Below are 17,877 nucleotides of genomic sequence, written 5' to 3' on the forward strand. Positions count from 1 at the left end.
CTGTAAAATTATCTGTTGTCACGAAACCCCTTGCACCTCATCCTCTTGGCTATGAATGTAAGTTAATCCGAGTAGGATTGAGAGAAACCTTTAAGGTACTAAAGTAAATCATCCTTGTTCAACTAACACAATAGCCATAGCTGTTAGGCTTTCTGGAAGAGGGGCTTGGTGGGGGATAGGGAGGTTTCCAGCCTGCTCATTGGGAAAATGTGTGCCATCTGCGGCATGACTAGCAACCTTCCAGCTGCCTGCCTAGAAATGGGGAAGTGTTAAGGCAAAGAACATCTACTTCCTAGCCAGAGCTCCCCTCCACTTTTAAACTCTAATGCTAAACAAGCTTTACATCACGTACCCTGAAATGTAATTATTATTGCAAACCTATTGTCACTCCTGCAAGTCTGGTTCCTCATGTGACACTTCTTTTTATTTCCTAGCACACTGACCTAGTATCACACTTGGTCAAGGGACGATTCAGCCATATGTTCATTATTTAATCTGGACTCCAGTTACTTTCCATAAGGGTTTGAAAACTTTGGCCTGGAGCAGGCTGAGGGGAAGACTAGACCAGAAGAGCCTATTCACACCTGCCGCACATCTCTAGAGAATTTAACTTTTCAGTTGGTTATTCCAGGTGAAGAGTTATCTGAACAAACTGGCATTCAAGAACACAAATATCTGAGAATATTTAGAGTAGCTATAAAATCTGGAAACATAAGTGAACATACCTAATGTTAATCTTATAGTACATGAACTGCTCGGTGCCATCACACCTAGTCAGTGTCTTTCCTTATTAGCAATGCATAGTCGAGTGCACTGTGTACAGCCGCAGAACAGGCATTTTATTGTATCATTTCTGTCACTTCCTGCATGTAGACCCGGGTCTCTGATGATCTGGGTCTGATTCCCACTGACTAAACCTGTACCTGTAGTATATTTCAGTAGTAATCAAGAAGGCCTGCACTATTAAAAACATGTATTACCCATATTTCCAGACTATTGCCACCCTATAAATTAGTTTAAGCAAACTGCTTTAGATATCCAATTGACAGTGTCATGACAGTCTTTTGGAATAAAATAATAGTGCAGCAGGGGAAGGGAGGGATAAGGCATGGCCACTGCCACATCTAACTGCTCGAAGTTACTAACTACTGGCAACATCTAAGATTTTGGATCTTAGAATCAGACTTACCACTGTCAGGCCTGATAGACAAGTCCCATTTTTCCTTTCTGTGCTGCCTAAGGTTCTAGCAGGCTCCAGAGCCAGGGAGACCATTTTTGAATGCCAATTTCTATCCCAACTAGTCAAGAGTTTCCTATAACACTCGAACTTAGGCTTATGTCTATACCCCAGTTTCATGAGATGCCTACTGAAGCAATACCCATCCTTTAAATTTTAGAATGAAAGGTTATTTAAAGTAGTTTTAAAACCAGAAGCTTTCTGACAGAAATGGAAACTGTTTGCAAACAAGTATGGGTTTTGTGGCTTGGCGCCTGTAGCACATTGGTTACAGCATCAGCCATATGCACCGAGGCTGGCAGGTTTGAGCCTGGCCCAGGCCAGCTAAACAACAATGACAGCTGCAACAAAAAAATAGCCAGGCATTCTGGTGGGCACCTGTAGTCCCAGCTACTTGGGAGGCTGAGGCAAGAGAATTGCTTAAGGCCAGGAGTTAGAGGTTGCTGTGAGCTGTGATGCCCTGGCACTCTACCCAGGGTGACATAGTGAAACTCTGTCTCAAAAAAAAAAAAAAAAAAAAAAAACACCAAATATTAGTTTTGGAACAGTAACCCCTTTTAGCCACTGTTGATAACCTAGAATTCATCTTACTACTCTTTCTGTCAGCCATTCATCTAACTCTATTCCCCTTATTAAAGATTTTATCAAACAAGGTCTAATATAAGACTTACCCACATAAAAGGACTCAAGATACTGTCTGACTTGCCAATCATCAAATCAGCTTTATTTTATTTTTTTGAGACAGAGGCTCACTACGTTGCCCTTGGTAGAGTGCTGTGGCATCACAGCTCACAGTAACCTCCAACTCTTGGGCTCAAGCAATTCTCTTGTCTCAGCCTCCCAAGTAGCTGGGACTACAGGTGTTGACCACAAAGCCCAGCTTTTTTTTGTTGTTGTTGCAGTTGCCATTGTTGTTCAGCTGGCCTCGGCTGGGTTTGAACCCGCCAGCCTCAATGTATGTAGCCAGCGCTGTAACCACTGTGCTATGGGCACCGAGCCATCAGATCAGCTTTAACTCCAAATTCCCAACTTCCAGTGAAGCAACCTCTTACCTATTTATTTATTTTTAGAGACAGAGTCTCAGTCTGTTGCCTGAGCTGGAAGGCAGTGGTGCAGTCAGCTCACTGCAGCCTCAAATTCCTGGCTCAAACAATCCACTTTACCTTAATCTCTCAAGTAGCTGGGTACAGGTGCACACCACCATGCCCACATAATTTTAATTCTTGGTAGAGAAGGTGTCTTGCTGTGTTTTCCAGGCTAGTCTTGAACTCCTGGCCTCAAGAGATCTTCTCATCTTGATTTTCCAAAGTGCTGGGATTACAGGCATGAGCCACTGCCCCGCCAACCTCTTAACATTATAGTAAAAATTATAGCTACTTGGCCTGGGCTTCTTATCTTAATCTGCTTCTATATAATTCGGACACAGTATCATTGTGGCAATTTATTCTTGTCTTTAATAAGTGTGTGAGTAGACAATTTTTTATTTAATATTATCTTAGCATAGGTTGTTAAGAGCTAGATCCAAACATGACTCTAAGTAGTTATATCCTCTATTAGCTTGGCGATCTGATTGTTAGCTATTAAAGTTGAGGAAAACTAAGTCTGCAATGACAAGGAATAGTAGAAATAACCTCTTGGAGGCAGGAGACTTTTAAACATTTACCCAATAGACCCATACCTGGTTGCTACATACCTGTGCTGTGTATTTCTTCAGTAATATACATGCCTTCCCGATAGGTCAGTCCTCCTACCACAGGGGTTCCTGTGGCTGGAGCCAGCGAAGGGTCAAATGCATCAATATCAAAACTCAGATGGATTGGCCGTTGTCTCCTGGAAAGGAAGAGGATAAGAATACTTATGTGGTTGTAATCAACCTTCCTGTGGTTTGCAAATCCTTAATTTTACTGCTGTTAGTCCTAGTGCTTTGTTAATAAACCTGTTAATAATATTTCCAGGTTTTCTATTTCTGGAAGTTACTGAGATTAGCATGTTGACCTCCTACACACAACTTCATGATACTGTTATTTGTTCTGCATGCCTCAAACTCCAGTTTATGGTTCCAGTTTATCTTGGGTATTAGAACCTCTTGCACGAGTAACTAAACAGAGGAAATTCTTCACTTCCCTATGAGATTTGGCTCTGATATATTCTAATTTATGTTGGTTTGATCTAGGTTACCATTGCTGTCATTCTCTGAATATAACAACAGCTGAGTAAACTTCGTTAACTTAGTCCTGATTTTATGTCTGCAATCTTTTTTATTTTTATTTAATTTTGCCCAGTCAAGTTGACACATTGTCTGCAATCTTAACATGTAATTCTAACAAGTTTAGCTGAGGTGTCCAATGGCTGAAACTAACATACAAATCCTTATGCCACATAACTAAATTTCTTAAAAGCTTAAAAAATGGGGCGGCGCCTGTGGCTCAGTTGGTAAGGCGCCAGCCCCATATACCGAGGGTGGCGGGTTCAAACCTGGCCCCGGCCAAACTGCAACCAAAAAATAGCTGGGTGTTGTGGCGGGCGCCTGTACTCCCAGCTACTCGGGAGGCTGAGGCAAGAGGATCGCTTAAGCCCCAGGAGTTGGAGGTTGCTGTGAGCTGTGTGAGGCCACGGCACTCTACCGAGGGCCATAAAGTGAGACTCTGTCTCTACAAAAAAAAAAAAAAAAAAAAAAGCTTAAAAAATGATACACTACTAGACAGCAATTCTGATATTACTCACTCAAAGTCTTGGTATTGAGAAAATGCTCTTAAAACTAACATTTCATGGGCGGTGCCTGTGGCTCAACGGAGTAAGGCCCCGGCCTCATATGCTGGAGGTGGTGGGTTCAAATCCAGCCCTGGCCAAAAACTAAAAAAAAAAAAAAACAAAAAAAAACTAACATTTCATTAACATTCATCTGCCATCTTTCTACCCTACCAAGATTTGCCTGATACAAAACTCAGGTGATTAGTGGTGGCACACACCTGTAGTCCCAGTTACTTGGGAAGCTGAGGCAGGAAGATCACTTGAGCCTAGGAGTTTGAGGTTACTGTGAACTAGACTGATGCCACAGCACTCTAGCCTGGGCAACAGAGCAAGACTCCATCTCAAAAAAAAATCCCTCAGATGAAGAAATAGTGAGGCTAGGAAGAATGGGACATTTGGAACAATGAATGTTTCCCATGTCAAAAGACAAGGATTTAAATGGGGATAAAGAGAAATTCATCAGAGAGAGAGGTCTGTGCAATGACTTAAAGGAAACCTCCCAACCCTGGAAGAAGAATATGTCTGTGTTTCATATTATGCCCTTCTGAACTATTTGAAATTTTTGTATGTACATGTTTTGCTTTTATGTTAAAAGTAAAGCTGCTGTCCTCAAGAGACAGGCTAAAGGGGCGGCGCCTGTGGCTCAGTCGGTAAGGCGCCGGCCCCATATACCAAGGGTGACGGGTTCAAACCCGGCCCCGGCCAAACTTCAACCAAAAAATAGCCGGGCGTTGTGGCGAGTGCCTGTAGTCCCAGCTACTCGGGAGGCTGAGGCAAGAGAATCGCTTAAGCCCAGGAGTTGGAGGTTGCTGTGAGCTGTGTGAGGCCACGGCACTCTACCCGAGGGCCATAAAGTGAGACTCTGTCTCTACAAAAAAAAAAAAGACAGGCTAAAGTGTGCTGCCTTGTGGAAGTTTGCCCTCTTCCCTCTGGGACCCAGAAGTGGACATCTGTTGTCATTACTTACTTGCCAATCAGTAGATCAAATGTCTGTTCCATGACCTTCTGGATACCAAGTCGATCAATGTCTCTCATGGAAAAATACTGGATATCATAGGTCTTTAAAATAAAACTGGTGAGATATAAAGGAAGGAATCCTTAGTTTAAGAAGCATGTTTACGAATATATTGTAAAAAACCTACAACAGGTTAAGTCAGGCGTCAAGCTTTCAAATGGATCATAATTGGCCAGGAAAGGCCCAGAGTTTAACTCTAACACATGAACTTACTGTTCAGGAGGGTCCACATCTCTTAGACCAATATACACAATACTTGGGGAAGAGATACAAGGTTTGATCCAGGAAAATCCTGGGAGCTGCGGTACCTGTGAAGTGAGGAATGGACAGGATTAATCAAAGATTCTTGGTCTCACCAAGATAATCATCATGTGCTTCCCAAGTATGAAGTCTGCTTTCTTCTACTCACAGGGCATGTTTAAAACAGTACAAGACACACTTGACCTGGAGAAGAGAACTGATACAAGTGGAAATGTTTCAGAAGGGCAGCTGAAGAACAGAGTACAGCTTTCTCAAAATAATTTTCTTCTGAGGTCGTCTTGGTTTCTCATTAACATACCTACTCTTAAGAATACTGCTGATGAGCCTTTTACACATTACTGAATTGTTTACTGTTGCTTCTTGAAGCATAACCCAGTTGCCACCTCAAGTTGCCAACAGCAACTAAATGAACGATCTTTGTACTGTCCTGGTTATTCACTGAGGGAAGGGAGGGAAATACAGATTCTAGTCTATGCGTAACATGGACTCCCATGTCCTCTGAGCAGTGCAGGAAGATATCACCCAGGGGTAATCATGGTTTACTAGTCTTCTAGACCAGTGTGTCTGAGGGTGTGGCACACAAGCCTAATCAAGAGCAGGCACCACGTCCTGATCATCTTTATATCCCTTTAGACTGGGAGACCAGAGAGACCTAACCTCCAAAGAATCAGTTATATTAACTTTTTTTCTTTAAATTTCATGTTAATGTGAGGGTAGAAACAACTCGGTTACAATATTTGCATTTGTTAGGTAGAGACCCTCTTGTAGTTGTGTCCTCTATTAACTTTTTAAGAATAAAAACTATACAGCATAAAGTTTAGAGCATCTAGCAGATGGCCTGGCCTGTTACAGTGTTTGATGAACAAAATGAAGGAGTGGTAAGCCACAATCAACCCACTCCTCACCAAAATCTTACATAACCTCAAAGCCCCAGAAAAACCCAAGAAGCCATTCACCTTGTTCATTTCAGCCCACTGACCTTGTCCTGTAGTTCTCTGAGGAGAAATGAAACTGGCTGTCCATGGAGATTTCCTGATGAAGTGGTAAGGGGTGTATTGATATCAGCATGGGCATCAACCCAGATGACACAAAGATCTGGACAGTGTCGCGCATGGCCACTAATGGTACCAATTGCCAGGCTGCAAAGAACAGATATAATCTTAAATTCCCTCTGTTTGGAAAACATCACCAGTAACAAAAGTCCTCAGCCAGCACAGCTTATATTTTGTCCTCGGGGCATAGACTGAAGGTTGGGTTTAGGTGACACAGAAGTCTGAGTCCTCCTTCCCAAAGATGAACCGTGAGTGAGTGAGTGAGGTAGATAGGGAGAAATCTAAAGATGCAAAGCTGGCTATTTCAGCAGTGTGATGGATGTCACTGCTGCCCCCAAATCCATGTAATTTGATCCAATAGCTCTGCCCCAAAAAATGACCTCAAATATTTATTATTGGAATGATACTCAATTAAATGTGGTACATTTGGAACAACTCACAAAAATGTTGCTTAATATCACCTGAGAGACCAGAGAGATCTAACTTCCAAAGAATCAGTTATATTAACTTTTTTTCTTTTAATTTTAGGTTAATGTGAGGGTAGAAACAACTCAGTTATGATATTTGCATTTGTTAAGTAGAGTACCTCTTATAGTTGTGTCCTATATTAACTTTTTAAGAATAAAAATTACACAGCCTTATAGTTTTTTAGACAATTTATAAGTGATACTTCCTAAAATCTGAAAGGAAAAAAAAGCTGTTAATGTAACAGGGAAACTCAATTAAAAAACTCATTTAGGGGTCGGCACCTGTAGCACAGTGGTTATGGTGCCAGCCACATACACCGAGGGTGGTGGGTTTGAACCCAGCCCAGGCCAACTGCAACAAAAATAATAGCCAGGCATTGTGGTGGGCACCTATAGTCCCAGCAACTCAGGAGGCTGAGGCAAGAAAATCACTTAAGCCCAAGAGTTTGAGGTGGTTGTGAGCTGTGACACCACAGCACTCTACTAAAGGTGACATGGTGAGACTCTGTCTTAAAAAAAAAAAAAACCTCATTTAGGCAGGGCCAGGTAGCTCATGCCTGTTATCCTAGCACTCTAGGAGCCCAAGGCGGGTGAATTGCTTGAGCTCAGTGTTCAAGACCAGCCTGAGCAAGAGTGAGACCCTGTCTCTACTAGAAAGAGAAAAACTAGCCAGGCATTTTGGTGGGTCCCTGTAGTTCCAGCTACTTGGGAGGCTGAAGCAAGAGGATTGCTCAAGCCCAAGAGTTTAAGGTTGCTGTCAGCTATGACGCCACAGCACTCTACCCAGGGTGAATAAGTGAGACTCTGTATCCAAAAAAAGAATGCTATTATATATATCATACTGTAAAAATTCTGTAGGGTATTTTCCCTCCAGATCAGGAAACAGAGAACCAACTGTTAGCTCAAAATACCATGTCATCCGGTCCTCTCCACATGTCTCCCAGTTTACCTGTGGTCTCCTCCCACTGTGACGCAGTTGTAGCCACCTGACACTGCTCTGCTAACCACCTCAGCCAGTTCCTGGTTTGCAAGACCCACTGAGCGCGGATTCACTATCAGGTTGTTGTAGAGATCATCTTTGGGCACTGGAGTAAAACTTAAATCTCCAAAGTCTTTTAGGTGGCATCCTGGAAAGAAATGATGCACGATATGGTGAATTGTATGAGCTATTCTAACTTTTAATTGCCTGGGCCACAAATAACTTTCAACAAAGTTCAAAAGGTCAAATGACTGTGGCAGGATTGTCTGAATCCTTCCATCAATCCCGTAAGGTAGATCCTATTTTGAACACTATTTAGCAGAAGAAGCTGAGCTTTGGAAACTGAAACCCAGAGATGTTGATTGGCTTCACCTAACAATCACAACATTAATAGCAATTAGACCTGAGATATCCCAGAGTAGAAATAAAATATCAACAAGAATGAACAGAATTTAAAGAAAAGTACTACTAATTTAGGACAAAAATACATATTTAGAAATTCTCATGTTACAAACTTTTTCATAAATACAAAGACATCTAAAAAAGAGAAATATTATTTAAAGGTCCCAGGTACTATTCTAATTGCTTACCATAAATTCTTATTTTTTTATTTTTATTTTATATTTTATTTTTTGAGACAGAATCTCACTATGTCGCCCTTGGTAGAGTGCCGTGGTATCACAGCTCACAGCAACCTCAAGCTCTTGGGTTTTAAGTCAGGGGTCCCCAAACTGCGACCCGCGGACCACATGCAGCGGTGTGAATTGTATTTGTTCCCGTTTTGTTTTTTTACTTCGAAATAAGATATGTGCAGTGTGCATAGGAATTTGTTCATAGTTTTTTTTGTTTGTTTTTTTTTTAACTATAGTCCAGCCCTCCAACGGTCTGAGGGACAGTGAACTGGCCCCCTGTTTAAAAAGTTTGAGGACGCCTGCTTTAAGTGATTCTCTTGCCTCAGCCTCCTGAGTAGCTAGGACTACAGGCCGGTACTACAATGCCTGGCTATTTTTTGTTGCAGTTGTCAACTGTTGCTGGCCCAGGCTGGGTTCAAACCCTCCAACTTTGGTGTCTGTGGCTGGCACCATAACTACTGTGCTACGGGTGCCAAGCCAACATAAATCCTTATTTTAAGACTCAGAACAATTCTATGAGGCAACTACAATACGCCTATTCTGTAGATGAGAAAACTGAAGCAAAGAGAAATAACTGAGCCAAGGTCAGGTGGTTGTTTAGTGCCAGAATCAGGATATACATCTAGGCCATGTGGCTCCAGAGTTTGTGCCCCTTATCTGAAATGCTTGGGACTAGAGGTGTTTGGGATGTTGGATTTTTTTCAGATTTTAGAATATTTGAATATACCTAATGAGATGTCTTAAGAGATGGAACACAAGTTTAAACACAAAATTTACTTGTTTCATATATACATTATACACATAGCCCTAAAGGTAATTTTATACAATTTTACTTTTTTTTTTTTTGGCCAGGGCTGGGTTTGAACCCATCACCTTCAGCATACGGGGTGGGCGCCCTACTCCTTTGAGCCACAGGTGCCGCCCTACAATTTTAAAAATAATTTTGTGGGCGGTGCCTGTGGCTCAAGGAGTAGGGCGCCGGTCCCACATGCCGGAGGTGGTGGGTTCAAACCCAGCCCCGGCCAAAAACCACACAAAAAATAAATAAATAAATAAAATAATTTTGTACATCGAAGTTTGCGTGCACTGAACCATCAGAAAGCAAAGGTGTCAAAGCCAAATGTGATAGCTCATGCCTATAATCCAGCACTTTGGGAGGCCAAGGTGGGAAGTCAGAAGTTCAGGATGAGGCTGGGCAACACAGTGAGACCCTGTCTCTAAAAAGAAAAAAAAAATTTTTTTTTTTTTTGAGACAGTTTTACTATGTTGCCCTTGGTAGAGTGCCGTGGCGTCACAGCTCACAGCATCCTCCAACTCTCGGGCTTAAGCGATTCTCCTATCTCGGCCTCCCAAGTAGCTGGGATTACAGGCGCTTGCCACAATGCCCAGCTATTTTTTGGTTGTAGTTGTCACTGTTGTTTGGCAGGCCCAGGCTGGGCTTGAACCCGCCAGCTCTGGTGTATGTGGCTGGTACCTTAGCTGCTGAGCTAAGAAGAAAAAAAATTTTTTTTTTTTTGTAGAGACAGAGTTTCACTTTATGGCCCTAGGTAGAGTGCCATGGCATCACACAGCTCACAGCAACCTCCAACTCCTGGGCTTAAGCGATTCTCTTGCCTCAGCCTCCCAAGTAGCTGGGACTATAGGTGCCCGCCACAACACCCAGCTATTTTTTTGTTGCAGTTTGGCTGGGGCCAGGTTTGAACGCGCCACCCTCAGTATATGGGGCCAGCACCTTACCGACTGAGCCACAGGTGCTGCCCAGAAGAAAAAATTTTTAAGTTAGCAGAGTGTGGTGTTGGGTGCCTGAAGTCCGAGCTACTCAAGAGGCCAAGGCAGGAAGATCACTTAAGCCCAGGAGTTTGAGGCTGCAGTGAGCTATGACGTTACCATATTCCAGCCTAGGCCAGGTGTGGCTCATGCCTATAATCCTAATATTCTGAGTAGCCAAAGCAAGAGGATCCCTTGAGCTCAGGAGTTCGAAAGCAGCCTGAGCAAGAATGAGACCCCATCTCTAATAATAGAAAAAATTAGCTGGTAGCTGCGGCAGGCACATGTAGTCCCAGCTATTCAGAAGCAGAAGTAGGAGGATCACTTCAGCCCAGAAGTTTGAGGTTGCTGCAAGCTAAGCTGACACCATGATACTCTAGCCTGGGCAACAGAGTGAGACTGTCTCAATAAATAAATAAACAAATAAAGCCAAGGTGTCACTAGGTCAGCCACCCATGTAGATGATCTATGGTTCTTTGGTGTCACCATCTTTCCTGACTCTGAATTTATACGCTGCTGATAAGCAATCATTTTCTTATACTTATTCACTCCTAAGTGCTTAACAAGAAAAAAATATGACACTGTTAATACAGAGGAAAAAAAATGTGTTCAGGTGACTTGTGATGTCATGTTGGTACTCAGAAAGTTTCAGATTTTAGAACATAATGGGTGTTTGGACCAGGGATGCTTAAGCTGTATTCTTTACTATGCAGAATCCCTCCTAATTTTTAACAATTTAAGAACTAGTGATATATTCTGACATCTTTGAATACTTTCCCACCCATGTTGGACTACATAATCCAACTCTATCAAATAGGGATCTGAAACTAGAGACTGAAATGTTATCATAGATTATATCCTTAGGGCCCCAATTCTCAAACTTGAGTCCAGGATTTGGGGCAGGGGCAAATAACAGGATAGAAATAATATCTATAATTTGGGGAAAATGGCATTAAAGATTTGGATGAAGATCAGCATGGATTCATGAATTTAAACAGTTTTGAGCTTTTCCTCTTGAATCCAAAGCCAAACTTTCAAGGAAATATAAAAATATGAGAAGCAATGACTGCAACATAAACCTATAAAGGCCAGAAATGACTTGGAGTATAAGGCCAAGCAAGAGACCACAGAAAACCTTATCCTATTCCTAATTGAAGGTAAGATACACCTGCAACAAGAATTCTGCATCTTTTGGTCACCGCACTTGAAGAAATAAAAGACCCCAAACTGGAGAAGATGCAAACTAAACAAGTAGAAAGGGGGGAGGGGTAGAAGAGTGGAGTTAGGAAAATGTGACAGCAGGCCAAAGAACTTGTGAACCAAGAGAAAAAAGACAAAACATGAAAAGCTTTTAAAGAGACAGACTATGAGAGCTGTGAGTAAAGTCATAATGGACTTCACCAAATCGCGAAATATAGGGAGGACACTACTTTAAACTTTAGACTTAGAAATAAAGCCTTAATTAACCAAGTCAATATCAGGTCTTGGATCCGTTGGCAAGACAGTTGTGAACCAGACAGATCTTGAATGGTGATGCCTATTCTTGGATGTTTTAACTTCCTCATCTACGTTTATCTCTGTATCTTCCTCATTAGATCTTTACTAGATGTAAGACATCAGGGCATGTCTGGGGTTTTGTAATAGGTATAAGATTATAAAAGATTTATAATCTGACCAGCCTAAGCAAGAGTGAGAACTTGTCTCTACCAAAAACAGAAAAACTAGCTGGCCTGGTGGTGGGCACCTGTAGGGCCCATGGCTACTGGGGGGAGGGAGAGGCAGGAGGATTGATTGAGCCCAAGAGTTTGAGGTTTCTGTGAGCTATGATGATGCCAGGGCATGTCTTAAAAAATAAAATAAAAAATAAAAAGATTTATAATCTAATTAAATACTCTTAATATTAACTCTTTAGAACTACAATAGAACCTCCATAGTTGACCACCCCGCTACATTGACTACCTTAAGTTAACCTAATTTTCATAGACCAGAAGTGCACCACATGTACACATCAGCCCAGCAGACCTAGTTCCTTATGTTGAACCACCTCCCTGTGTTTGACCAGTTTGTTACAGTCCCTTGGGTGGCCAATTTACAGAGATTCTACTCTATTTGCAGGCACTTTAACTCCTTGAAATTCATATGAACAGTAACATAGGTCACAGAAATCTGGGGAACACTCAAGTCCAGTCCTGGAACACACAGATGTAGACTCAGATATGTGTGACAGAAGACAGTACTCTACTCACGTGTATTATCAGAAAAAAGCTGCACAAAACCTAAAAAGGAGCCCAAAGAAGATCTAGCAGTCTTATACACATAGCAACACTCCAGGAAGACAGACTGAATTTCATAAAAGGATTTTAGTCAGTACGTGGTCATTTGCTGCCCACAATCTGAGCAGTAGATTCTCCTAAACTCCTAAAATTATCCAACTCCATTTACTCTGATTCCTTGTTACAAAACGGCCTTCTGGTTATTCACTGGATTTCCCAGATACCTTCCTATCAGCAAGGCTTCCACATAGTGGATGCTGGAAAGACATGCTTACCATAATCGCTCATGGACATTTTGGATAACCCAGGGTGGTGCAGCCACCACGCCCTGCCTCATAACATGCCTTTCAATAAAGTTATTAGAGTAGGTTATCTACTGCAGCAAATGCCCCCCAATAATGGTTCAAACCCCATTTATTTCCTGTTCATTAAACATCCAGATGGGTAGCCCAAGTCAGCAGGAGGCTTTCTTCCATGTAGTGATTCAGGGACCTAGCTGGTGGTTCTGTGTGGCTAAGGCTAGGTCTTCCCAGGTGCCAGGCACTGGGAGTGAAGAAAGCATTGAGAAAGCACCCTTCTCTTTTAAAGGCCCTGACCTGGATGTGGCACCTCACTCCTGCCCACATGGCACTGACCCACAAATGCAGGTCTAGCTTATGGCCAGAAGAGGATGAGAATAGATTCTGTGGACAGCTAGCAATCTCTGCCACAATGAGTACTTTTTTATTCTACTGCTATAACCTTTAAGTGATTAAGAACTCAGAATATTAAACTTTATGGGCTGATCTAAGTGCAGCAGTGTTTACAACTAATTGATCACAACCAGTTACAGATTCCTTTATTCTTTCACCACTCCCACTACTCTACATGGCTAGTAAAAAAAAAAAATTATTAATTTTAAAGAAAATACTAAAGTTTATGTTGCTCTGGGATTACCAACGTTTATTACTTTTAACTATTCTTATTCATTACAGAGATGAATCAGCAAATGCATCATTCTGATGTGGCCTCTTATGGCTTTCTCCTGTACTTTCCACTGCATCAATAGTATCGAGGCACCCAAAAGACCAGTACTGAACCCTGGACTGGCTTCTCAAAAGTGAACAATGACCCAGAAGAATAAACACACATGCCATGTTTGAAAAGAGTTGACCAATTTAATAAGAATGAGAACTTTCAATACTGGAGCAATGCAAGATGTAGAGAAGATGAATTGAAACCCATTAGCTACTGTTTTTGAGGTAAGTGGGGAGGCAGATGGGAGGTTAATTTTTATAAGACCAGAAAAAACTGAGTAATATTAAAACTTATATCAGAATGCTATGGCAAGTTCTTCTAGTTCAGGCTCGGCGCCTGTGGCTCAAGCAGCTAAGGCGCCAGCCACATACACCTGAGCTGGCGGGTTCGAATCCAGCCCAGGCCCGCCAAACAACAATGACGGCTGCAACCAAAAAATAACCGGGTGTTGTGGCGGGTGCCTGTGGTCCCAGCTACTTGGGAAGTGGAGGCAGGAGAATCGCTTGAGCCCAGGAATTGGAGGTTGCCGTGAGCTGTGATGCTACAGCACTCTACCCAGGGTGACGGCTTGAAGCTCTGTCTCAAAAAAAAAAAAAAAAAAAAATTCTTCTAGTTCATAAGGCATAAGAAATGGTCTCATAATTTTTTTTTTGAGTCAGAGTTTTACTTTGTTGGCCCCGGTAGAGTGCCGTAGCATCATAGCTCACAGCAACCTCAAACTCTTGGGCTCAAGTGATTCTCTTGCCTCAGCCTCCCGAGTAGCTGGGACTACAGGCACCCACCACAACGCCCAGCTATTTTTAGAGACGAGGTCTCACTCTGGCTCAGGCTGGTCTTGAACCTGTGAACTCAGGAGATCCACCCACCTCAGCTTCCCAGAGTGCTAGGATTATAGGCATGAGCCACCATGCCCAGCCCATCACGACTATTTTAAAGGCTCTTAGAATGCAGCTGGGAACAGTGGCTCACACCTGTAATCCTAACACTCTGGGAGGCTGAGGTGAGTGCATTGCCTGAGCTCAGGAGTTAAAGACCATCTCTACTAAAAAATAGAAAAATTAGCTGGGGATGGTGGTGGGTGCCTGTAGTCCCAGCTACTCAGGAGGCTGAGGCATGAAGATCACTTGAGTCAAAGAGTTTGAGGTTGCTGTGCACTGTGATGCCATGGCACTCTACCCAGGGCAAAAGAGAATTAAAAAATAATAACAATTTTATACACACACACACACACACAATTCTTAGAATAGGAGAAACAGCAAATATTATGAAAGAAATATCTGCCTCTCATTCCTAACAGAAATATCTCTTTCTCTAACTCTGTGCTTCAGGTCATTTCATCTGAAAGTCTAGGTCAGATGAGACCTACTGTTTCATTGCTGCTCTTTCTTCTTTTTTAAGCAGCATTGCAGGACAAGATGAGGCTGAAACTTCAAAGCAGCTCTCATGTCAAACAGATCTGGAAGCAGTTTGAAAGGCTCTCACTTTTCACTTGCTCTTTATACACTGGCAGAGCCTCACTGCTTCTCTCCTGAGTGCTGGTAATAAAATACACTGAATACTACTGATATTCATATTTCAGACCCAGATATTACCTTTGGCCTTGATAAAGCTCTCCAGGCTCCATCAGAGTGGAACGGGAACACAAGTGCATCAACAGAATGATGCAACCAGGCTGTGAGGAAGAAATCAAAACAGCCCTACCTGACCTTAGCAATATCTGTGAACAGCACTTCTATTTCAGGGCTACTGAGTGTATTTGTGAAAGATGCTGGTGAGAAAAAAGGAGGCAGAGGAACAGAATTACCTGCCTCCACAAGACACACTGTGCAAGGCACTCACATCCTCTGCTGGTGTATTATCCACACACTGCAGAGGAGGAAATTCAGCAAGGCAAAATAGCTCACCGTTTAGAGCACCTGAAATCATCTTTGGGTTAGAGACCTACGAGACAATGTGTTGAATAAGCAAGTATTTCTTCAACAGCATAAGGGTACGTCATTCTCCCTACTGCTGTCACTTCCATGTATAGGTGGCTCTAGCTGACACCAAGGCTCCCAGCAAGCTAAGGGAGAGGCTTTTCGAAGTGGGCTGACTCCTCATTAGTAGTTAAAAAACAAACAGAAATTAAAACCGAAGTGGAGGAGGCAACTGTGGCTCAAAGGAGAAGGGCGCCAGCCCCATTTGCCGGAGGTAGCAGGTTCAAACCCAGCCCCGTTCAAAAACTGCAAAACAAAACAAAACAAAACAAAACGAAGTGGGGTGACACATGGGGAGTCTACTAAGCCGTTGGCAGAAGGCAGAATAACAGATTGAAAAGTGAGGGGCCGCTCAGTGTGCAGTTGTCCCAAACTGTCTCTAACTAAGATAGATAGGTGTATGACTTGTCAGGAAGAACAAGTCAGTGAAACAGAAAGAAAAACAAAGACTCTAATCTTGGTGCTGAGAAGGTACTGATGATTTACAACGTTATAGATTCAGCCATGCAAAAGGAATTCCTGATATTTTGAAGGGATGTACCTGCTAATTCTCAGAATCCCAAAGTTATGCCTGGAATACCAGCCTTTTTTTTTTTTTCCATTTTGTCGCCCTCGGTAGAGTGCCATGGCATCACAGCTCTTAGCAACCTTAAACTCTTGGGCTTAAGCGATTCTCTTGCCTCAGCCTCCCAAGTAGCTGTGATTACGGGCACCCACCACAACGCCTGGCTATTCTTTTTGTTGTAGTTGTCATTGTTGTTTGGCAGGCCCAGGTTGGGTCTGAACCCACCAGCTGCGGTGCATGTACCCAGCACCCTAGCCACTGAGCTACAGGCACCAAGCCAGGAATACCAGCTTTTTAAAAACAAAGTTGCAGGGAGGCGCCTGTGGCTCAGTCGGTAAGGCGCCAGCCCCATATACCGAGGGTGGCGGGTTCAAACCCGGCCCCTGGTCAAACTGCAACCAAAAAATAGCCGGGTGTTGTGGCGGGCGCCTGTAGTCCCAGCTACTCGGGAGGCTGAGGCAAGAGAATCGCTTAAGCCCAGGAGTTGGAGGTTGCTGTGAGCTGTGTGAGGCCACGGCACTCTACCGAGGGCCATAAAGTGAGACTCTGTCTCTACAAAAAAAAAAAAAAAAAAAAAAAAAACAAAGTTGCAATGTTCCCAGAATTCTAAACTAGGGGGAAAAATTTGCCAGGGTTAATTCGAGACAGTATCTTTCTTTCTTTCTTTTTTTTTTAAGAGATGAGGGTCTCGCCCTGGCTCAGGCTCGTCTCTAACCTATGAACTCAAAGCAATCCACCCACCTCAGCCTCCCAAGTGCTGGGATTACAGGCATGAGCTACCATGCCCAGCCTGGGACAATATCTTTCTTATCCCTAAAATAAGATTTGGGTAACCTTTGAAGAGACTTAATTAGGTAAACTCATTTGGTTACCAATAAAATACAGAGATCTGAATTTTATTTAGTGCATTTAACTCGCAAATATTGTGCAACCTCAAGAACCATGTGCCTTGAGATATCTAAAATCTTCTCTTTGCTCCTTAGTCCCAGTCCCTAAAATATATTTGGAACATTAGAGAAAGAAAGCTTATTCCACAAGAAGATGTATTTGTTCTAGTTCACTTCGGTGTTCCAGAGAAGACAGTTCTGATCAGTCCTAAATATCTCCTTCATTCCCACTCCACTAACCCATTGTCTCTGAAACAGGTGTTCTCAGAGGCAGTGAAGACCATGACAGAGGAAGAGGGAACAGGGAGTGGCACTGGGGGCTCAAGGATGGAAGATGACCATGTGGACCTAGACCATCACCTCAAACATGTTCATGTAACATATACCAGAGAGCAAATGATACAAACATGGTGTTAATCAATGCTTTTGCATGAATGTGATACCTGAGTACAAAAAATTCAAATACAAAACACACTTGAAAATTTAGCTCAAGATCGTAACTAAGATGATTTCCAAAGCCAGTAATATATTTCCTGCTAATTGGTTCTCCAGCTACATCTAACTTTCTTACATAAGGAGATCAGATAGTGATCTGATAGTATCATCTGAAGACAGGCTTAGAAACAAACACTCATGTGAACCAAAGTCATGTCAACCCTCTAGATGAGGTTGAGCCAGCCCAGGGCTTCTCAGACAAACTGTCAGCTGTGGGCGCCCTAACAGCCTGGTCCCAGCACAGCAGTGGTAGAGATAAGAGTAGGGTTCCTCTGGCTTCACTAAGTCACATAACCATATCTCTCATTCAGAACAAGACTGTCAAGCTTCTCTGAAAACAGACCTGACAAAACCTCAGTCTTTCTCGTAGCTTATCAGAGGAAGAGATAGCAACAATCCCTGAGGACACAGTACTGCTTTTCACAGCATGTGATTTTTTTTGTGGGGGACAATCTTACTCTGATGTGCTGTGGCATCATCATGGTTCACAGCAAACTCAGTCT

General features: G+C 42.7%; 1 protein-coding gene across 1 annotated transcript in view; it reads right to left on the reverse strand.

Annotated features, from left to right (window-relative positions):
• The window catches only part of ARG2 (arginase 2), a 34,557-nt gene that overhangs the window by 557 nt on the left and 16,123 nt on the right, over window positions 1–17,877 (reverse strand). The window contains exons 3-7 of the mRNA XM_053603291.1: window positions 7,733–7,910; window positions 6,244–6,403; window positions 5,217–5,311; window positions 4,956–5,060; window positions 2,931–3,067 (exon numbers count right to left, since the gene is read on the reverse strand). Of these exons, the coding sequence (XP_053459266.1) occupies window positions 2,931–3,067; window positions 4,956–5,060; window positions 5,217–5,311; window positions 6,244–6,403; window positions 7,733–7,910 (675 nt within the window). The remainder of the gene's footprint in view (window positions 1–2,930; window positions 3,068–4,955; window positions 5,061–5,216; window positions 5,312–6,243; window positions 6,404–7,732; window positions 7,911–17,877) is intronic.

The sequence above is a fragment of the Nycticebus coucang genome, chromosome 9 (assembly GCF_027406575.1).
Source record: "Nycticebus coucang isolate mNycCou1 chromosome 9, mNycCou1.pri, whole genome shotgun sequence".
Lineage (NCBI taxonomy): Eukaryota > Metazoa > Chordata > Mammalia > Primates > Lorisidae > Nycticebus > Nycticebus coucang.